This window comes from Pongo abelii, chromosome 1, assembly GCF_028885655.2.
Source record: "Pongo abelii isolate AG06213 chromosome 1, NHGRI_mPonAbe1-v2.0_pri, whole genome shotgun sequence".
In the NCBI taxonomy this organism is placed as follows: domain Eukaryota; kingdom Metazoa; phylum Chordata; class Mammalia; order Primates; family Hominidae; genus Pongo; species Pongo abelii.
Genome location: NC_071985.2, coordinates 72,018,764 through 72,026,867, shown reverse-complemented (window position 1 = coordinate 72,026,867; position 8,104 = coordinate 72,018,764). Strand labels below are relative to the sequence as shown.

At 40.6% G+C, this 8,104-nt stretch overlaps 1 protein-coding gene across 3 annotated transcripts in view; it reads right to left on the bottom strand.

The window, feature by feature from the left end:
• Positions 1-4,146: 4,146 nt before the first annotated feature.
• The window catches only part of SEC16B (SEC16 homolog B, endoplasmic reticulum export factor), a 109,981-nt gene continuing 106,023 nt past the window's right edge, over positions 4,147-8,104 (bottom strand). For 2 of the 3 annotated variants that reach the window (XM_054524783.2, XM_063726358.1), the window contains 2 exons: positions 6,112-6,210; positions 4,147-5,496 (listed from right to left, as the gene is read on the bottom strand). In XM_054524783.2, coding sequence (XP_054380758.1) covers positions 5,425-5,496; positions 6,112-6,210 — 171 coding nt within the window. In that variant the 3' untranslated portion in view covers positions 4,147-5,424. Of the gene's footprint in view, positions 5,497-6,111; positions 6,275-8,104 lie in introns of those variants that run through there. The other variant, XM_063726359.1, reaches the window with a different exon arrangement.

Below are 8,104 nucleotides of genomic sequence, written 5' to 3'. Positions count from 1 at the left end.
ACTTTTTCTGCATCCACCACATCTTAAGGCCACTTTAAACTTGGCCAACAGGTATGCTACGCTACACAGCTAGCAGTGAACTTCACCTTCATCTTAGCCTATAGGGATGATATAATTTGAACATATTATATATTTCCCTCAAAATTATATAAATATGTGAAATTCCTACATTATTAAGGGATTGAAGCTACAAAGTTATTTGTACATATATTTAGAACAGTTCTCACATTATGCAGAAATTTCTATGTTTACATGTCTGTCTCTCCCACTAGACTGTTAAGTATTTTAAGTGTCAGAACCATTTTTGTTGGGAAAACAGCAATGCCTGACATGCCATTCAATTAATATTTGATAAATCAGTGAACAAATGTACACATGCCCAGGGATAATGTGGCTAAGGGCCCAGGTTCTGAGATCAGACTACCTGGATTCTAATTCCAACTCCGTCCTTACTAGCTGTGTATGTTTGGACAAGTTACCTCACCTCTCTATTCAGTTTTTTATTCCTAATATATGTTGAAATCACAATACTATATACTGCATAGAAAGTATACATACATGGAATGCATGTGTCTGACACAAAATACTCAATAAATGTTACACTATTATTATTGAAATTCAGGATGGACCACTGTAGCTACCAAAAGACTCCAGGCATTTATCTGGTTTAATCTCCTAAAACCCCATTTTGTAAGACTTCATTTCATAAGCTGAGGCATGATTCAACGGCCTTCCAAAATGTGGACGAGTTCCCAGGCACAGGTGGTGGGGAGCAGCTGTTTTCCATCTCTGCTGAGGACCAGCTAAGAGTCTTAAAGAGCCCCATGAGTGATTGGAGTACGAAGTATTAGAAATAGCTTCCTAATGTTTAAGGAACCACGGGCTGAAACCTCAAAGGAAGCCATGGAATCCTGCTCTATTAAGAATTCTTTAAAAATTGGGTAGGTTAACTGGCTCTCTCTAAGATAGGTAAGGGCCAGGAAAACATCTCACAGTAAAATAACAAGCAGTTTGCAAAGGTCAGTTGAGTTTGAGTTAAACTGCTGTTGACCCTGATTATCTGGAAACAGGAATACACAAAAAGGAAGAAAGTATGGGAAGATTCCTCTACCTAGTGCGATTGTAAAGAAAACATTTTCATATGCTGTTAATCCTTTTTCAGAATAACTTTAAATCTCATTAAGAAACCATTTCTAATGGACCTGAATGAATGATGCCTGGTATAAGTATGGCCAATTAACGAAATGAAAACAGGCCGTTGTTGAGGCCACATTTAGGGACAACCTCAGTTAAGTACCTAACATTCTGTTGCTTGCAGATCATGCTTCATGCAATTTCCAGCTTAAGACAGCAAATAGAAGAGAGAAAAAGTCACTTCCATTCCACTCTCTGGGGGGAAAAGTGAGAGAGAAACTCATGTGATTGGAGAGACCCAAATTACACACCTATTATTCTTTCCAAGCAGAAAGAGGGTTTTGCACATTCCCTCTTGGGTAGAAAATCTGATTTTAGTGAAGAAGTAGATGCAGTCTCTTGCTCCTCTTCTTAGTTACTCAGAGGAAGAGACCAAAAGTAAAGAGACTTTCTAGGGGAAAACAAAGCTAGCAGAGGCTTTGATCCTGAGCAACCTGAAGCCTGGGAGAGGGCTGAACAGAGAGGACACACAGGTCACTGAGGACTCACAGCTCATTTACAGCTCTATAGCCACATGAGGGGATTAGACAGAGGGCTGGAATGGTAACATGTGATAAAGACCCTGAAATGGAATTTAGTGGTTTGTTCACTTTCAAATTATAGAACATTAAGTTTAAATGTTTTCATATAAATATTGAATTATATGTATATAGCAGAATCATAAATTTGCACACTACTACTCAGCTTTTCAAGGAAAGTGTGGCTTATTTCCTATGACTGATCTATTCTTCCTCCAAGCTTGGATCCTGTTGAGAAGCAGGTGAAAAAACAAACTTGCCAATTAATATTATCTCAGGCTCTTCCCTTTCATACCATGTCTTTTGATAATTCATTTTTTGAGAGAGAAAGAGAATTCTGTTCATTCTCTCTCCCCAAACAGCTCATGGCGATGGAAAAGAGGGCTATGACCTTCACAGTGTGACCTATTCATTGCTGGTAGCTGGTCTGGCCCATTCCTGACCTTTTGCCTTTTGGGATACTACTTGTCCCATCTGGCCTTTGGGGTCATTATGCAATTATTCCCTGCTAGAGTCTACACTACAGCAAGCTTCGGGGAGCTCGGAGCTCTGCCTCAGATCCCCAAAGCCAAGCTGCTATGGCTCCCCAGACACATTGGACACACTGCCAAGCCAAAGCCGGCTTCTCCTCAAGTCTTGCAGCTTCCCTTCCCAAGATTACCAGGGGAGCTAGAGGATAGGGCCACTAGCCCAGTGTGTTCCCTTTCGTAGCAGTGTATATCTGTCACAACCTGCTCTATTTCCCAAGCCTCCTTCCCAAGCCTCCACCTTATCAAAGGAGAAAACAATATTTTCTTCTGACAGCTGCACTTGCTTTGTTTCACTACAACAGATTTTAACCAATTGAAGTTGTAAAATAACCATGACCTTTAGCAACACCACCACCACTACCCAAAGAACACAGATGGGCAACTAAGAACTGGGAGTGACCCCAGTTCCTCAGACCCTTACTGGACCTAACACTCCTAACCAACGAGCAACTCGGCTTGTTTTAACCAAGCATACACAGATTAATAGACACATTCTGACTTTGCCAGAGTAAAACCTTTCAATTATGAATTACTGTAAACACCAAGAACCTCCTCCCTTCCTAGTGCACAGAAACCCCTGACTCTTCCTCTTCAGAAAGTATATTCATTGCTCTGTATTCCTTTGGCCTGGGAGGTAACTAAACTCAGTGCTTGCTTTGTTGAGCATGACAGTAGCCACTGGTATTCCATGAATTCTCTTAACAGGAGGAGGACGTGAGGACACAGGCATCCGACGTCTGTGCCTTCCTCTTTGGTCTGCACTCTCCTCCCCTAAAGTGCTTTATTTCTTGGACAGGACCTCCCCTGTGCCATTGTTCCCATGGGCACAAAGCCTCATGGCCTAATGTTGGTGTCAGAAGGGATGCAGGAAGAGAAACTGAGTTGGCAATGATACATATTGAGAAGTATGTTTTAGTCATCATTCCTGTCCTATACAGGTATCAAGAACAAAAAAATCTATAGTCAGATCTGGTAGGCCCAAAAAAAACAGTCAAGATCTTATTAGATTGCAAATTAACAATAAAAGACACTATAATAAAGTACAGTTGAGCTTTGAACAATGCGGACATGATGGGCACTGAGCCCTGCAAAGTCAAAAATCCACATATGATTTTTGACTCCCCAAAAACTCAACTGCTGATAGCCCACTGTTGACTAGAAGCCTTACTGATAACACAAACAATTAACACATATTATATATGTTATATGTATTATATACTGTATTCTTAAAGTAAGCTAGAGAAAAAAACATGATTAAGAAAATCATAAGAAAGAGAAAATATATTGACTCTTCATTAAATGAAAGGGGATCATCATAAAGGTCTTCATCCTCATAGTCTTCACATTCAGTAGGCTGCAGAGGAGGAAGAAGAGGGGTTGGTCTTACTGTCTTGGACAGGCAGAGGCAGAATAAAATCCAAGTATAAGTGGACCCACACAGTTCAAACTCATTTTGTTCAAGGGCCAACTGTACCTAGCATATACCAGGCCCATTTCTAAGGGCCTAACTCAATTAATTTTTGCCATGTCCCTATAAGGCAAGTACTATGATAATTATCATCTTAATTTTATAGATGAGAAAACTGAAATACAAGACAGTGAGGTAACCTTGCCCAAAGTTACAGGGTGGGCTACGGATGAGCCAGGATGCAAGACTAGGCAGTGTGGCTCCTGTGAAACTCACACACTAATGCCACAGCACCACCACTGGATGTCAGCATACCAAATTGAAGGAGCAGCAGCCTTTTAAGGAAAAAAGGGGAAGAGCATTTGCTGAGGGCCTTCCAGGTGCAAAACATTTATGCACACATTTTCTAATTAAGAGGTTAAAAACAACTTTTTATGGAACAAAATACACAACATTTAGTTCAGTTAGTAAAGTGACTGACTTGCATCAGAGGAGCTTTTTGTTCATATTTTTTTAATTGGAAAAATAATAACATTAGAGTAGACTTAGAAGTTAAGAGGATCTGTCCCTAGATTCCTCATTAACAAAGGGCTCTTTCCAGCTATTCACACTTGATCACACAATAAAACCATTATTAGAAAGACTTCAGGGAAGAGACCACCAATGTAATTTCTTCCTCTGTAAAAATCAGCCAGAGAGAAGCATTTGCTATAAAATTATCTGGGTTTAATTATTATCAACATCAGAACTATAGAACATTAACGTACTAAACCTGTATTTACAATTACATGTACAAAAAAAATGTTCTTTGTGAGGAGCAATTTTCAGCAAATCTGACAAACAGCAAGAGTCATTCCTATTTTGAGTTTGAAAAGAGAAATGGAAATTTCCAAGACGCCCCCCTCCTCCCTCTCACTCCAGTGACCCTCTGAACATCAATTTGCAAAGGCCTGAGGTAGAAAGGGAGGTATTAACAATATCAGGCACTCATTCTTCCCCTTTTATGAAAGGGATGAATTTTTAGGAACCGTTTTCCATCATTTATTATACTGATGTGCCATCCATCTGCATCATTAGGTTCAGTAGTTACCATGACAATATGATGCCTACAGCAATCTAACTTGATAGCCACATGCCAGAATGTGAAAAAATAGGACCAGCTAAGAAAGTGAGAGAAATATAATTAATCTGAACCACATTCAAAAAAATGTGCGCAAAACTAGGACCAAGAGGGAAACTGCTGAAATATCATGGAAGAGGAAATTATAAAGGGCAGCAACAATCAAGTTTCAGTATAAAAACTTTGCTAAGTAGAGCCATGTATTGGTCTATTACTAAGACAGGAAGTAGTCAAAGTTGGTCTAGAATATTGTTCTGAGCCCCTGCCCCTCCCCCTGCTTCCCATTTCCTGCTACAGGGCCCTGCGGTATCATCTTTGATTCTAGCTGTTAGGGCCCTAATTTCCCCAAGGCTCTCAAGCCACCACCATAAGTGCCACCACCATGTCACTCTGCTCATGTGCAGTCTGCTATTAGACCCAGATTTTCCACCTGATGAAATAATTTCCATCATTCTGAAGCTAATCTTAAGAGACTGAATTGTGCTGTGTCTTGAGAGATCCTGTCCTCTTGCCTTCTAAGTGCCCGGTGGAGGCATCGGGCTAGCACAAACCTCTTGAGGGTCCCAATATGGTAGAGAGGGGCCGGGAGATTGAGAAAAAGAGAGCAAGAAAAGTTTCAGTCCTGGAAGATGAGCCTGGGATGTGTGTTTATTCTCAGCATGGCTGGGTGGGATAGCGACGCTGAGCTAGGCGATTTGGCCGATTCAGGCTAGTGGCCATGGGCAGCTGGAAAAGAAGAACAAATATTACACGGAGTACACCCCCAAACATGACTCTGCCCAGGGTTGATTGGACGGATGGAGCTAGCGCACCCTGAGCCTCTGTGTAGAACATTTCCCAAGGTTGTGTTCTAATTGCATACCTCCACCCAACCCTTCACCTAACTATGGTAAAAGAAATTTGATTTTTATAAAGAGAGGAGGCCAAATGAGACATTAGCAGAGCTAAGTCTACCCAGGTTGCTGAGGAACAGGGAACTTAGCTTCTCTCAAAGTTTCCAATGATCCCTTCATCCCCAGGAAAGAGTGACACGGCACCCACACTACTGATACCAACACCGACTGTGTCTCCCACATCTCAAGAGCTATTAAAATTTAAACATCATATTAATAGTATCTACATTTATTGACCATTTTCTGGGTTCCAGGCCCTTCATATACATATCTCTGAGCTAGCTACTACTAACCCCACTTTACAGATGCAGAAATTGAGACCTGGAGAGGTTAAATAATTGCTCAAGAACTCACATATCATAAATGGTAAACTGGGATGACAAACCTAGGTCTCCTTAATCCAAAACCTGTGTTCCTGGCCAGCCCCTCCCGCTGAGGGCTTCCTTACCTGAGGCACCTGAGATGGGTTGTAAAGAGGAACAGCCCCTTTTAAGGCAGGTGGAGGAAGAAGAACACCAGGGTTGGAGCAGAGCTCAAAGGAAACACTCTGTGATGGAAAAGCATGGAAAATTCCATCAGTGCCTGCTTCCCAGATTCCAGAATGTTGAGGCCTTCAAGAAGCATATCAGGATTATTTGTTTTTTTCTTTTTTAACTAGAGTTTTTTTTGTTTTTGTTTATTATTATTATTATTATTATTATTATTATGATACTTTAAGTTTTAGGGTACATGTGCACAATGTGCAGGTTAGTTACATATGTATACATGTGCCATGCTGGTGTGCTGCACCCATTAACTCATCATTTAGCATTAGGTATATCTCCTAAAGCTATACCTCCCCCCTCCCCCCACCCCACAACAGTCCCCAGAGTGTGATGTTCCCCTTCCTGTGTCCATGTGTTCTCATTGTTCAATTCCCACCTATGAGTGAGAACATGCGGTGTTTGGTTTTTTTGTTCTTGTGATAGTTTACTGAGAATGATGATTTCCAATTTCATCCATGTCCCTACAAAGGACATGAACTCATCATTTTTTATGGCTGCATAGTATTCCATGGTGTATATGTGCCACATTTTCTTAATCCAGTCTATCCTTGTTGGACATTTGGGTTGGTTCCAAGTCTTTGCTATTGTGAATAGTGCTGCAATAAACATACGTGTGCATGTCTCTTTATAGCAGCATGATTTATAGTCCTTTGGGTGTATACCCAGTAATGGGATGGCTGGGTCCAATGGTATTTCTAGTTCTACATCCCTGAGGAATCGCCACACTGACTTCCACAAGGGTTGAACTAGTTTACAGTCCCACCAACAGTGTAAAAGTGTTCCTATTTCTCCACATCCTCTCCAGTACCTGTTGTTTCCTGACTTTTTAATGATTGCCATTCTAACTGGTATGACAAGGTATCTCATTGTGGTTTTGATTTGCATTTCTCTGATGGCCAGTGATGGTGAGCATTTTTTCATGTGTTTTTTGGCTGCATAAATGTCTTCTTTTGAGAAGTGTCTGTTCATGTCCTTTGCCCACTTTTTGATGGGGTTGTTTGTTTTTTTCTTGTAAATTTGTTTGAGTTCATTGTAGATTCTGGATGTTAGCCCGTTCTCAGATGAGTAGGTTGTGAAAATTTTCTCCCATTTTGTAAGTTGCCTGTTCACTCTGATGGTAGTTTCTTTTGCTGTGCAGAAGCTCTTTAGTTTAATTAGATCATATTTGTCAATTTTGGCTTTTGTTGCCATTGCTTTTGGTGTTTTAGACATGAAGTCCTTGCCCATGCCTATGTCCTGAATGGTAATGCCTAGGTTTTCTTCTAGGGTTTTTATGGTTTTAGGTCTAGCATGTAAGTCTTTAATCCATCTTGAATTGATTTTTGTATAAGGTGTAAGGAAGGGATCCAGTTTCAGCTTTCTACATATGGCTAGCCAGTTTTCCCAGCACCATTTATTAAATAGGGAATCCTTTCTCCATTGCTTGCTTTTCTCAGGTTTGTCAAAGATCAGATAGTTGTAGATATGCGGCATTATTTCTGAGGGCTCTGTTCTGTTCCATTGATCTGTATCTCTGTTTTGGTACCAGTACCATGCTGTTTTGGTTACTGTAGCCTTGTAGTATAGTTTGAAGTCAGGTAGCGTGATGCCTCCAGCTTTGTTCTTTTGGCTTAGGATTGACTTGGTGATGTGGGCTCTTTTTTGGTTCCATATGAACTTGAAAGTAGTTTTTTCCAACTCTGTGAAGAAAGTCATTGGTAGCTTGATGGGGACGGCATTGAATCTATAAATTACCTTGGGCAGTATGGCCATTTTCATGATATTGATTCTTCCTATCCATGAGCATGGAATGTTCTTGATTTGTTTGTATCCTCTTTTATTTCATTGAGCAGTGGTTTATAGTTCTCCTGAAGAGGTCCTTCACGTCCCTTGTAAGTTGGATTCCTAGGTGTTTGA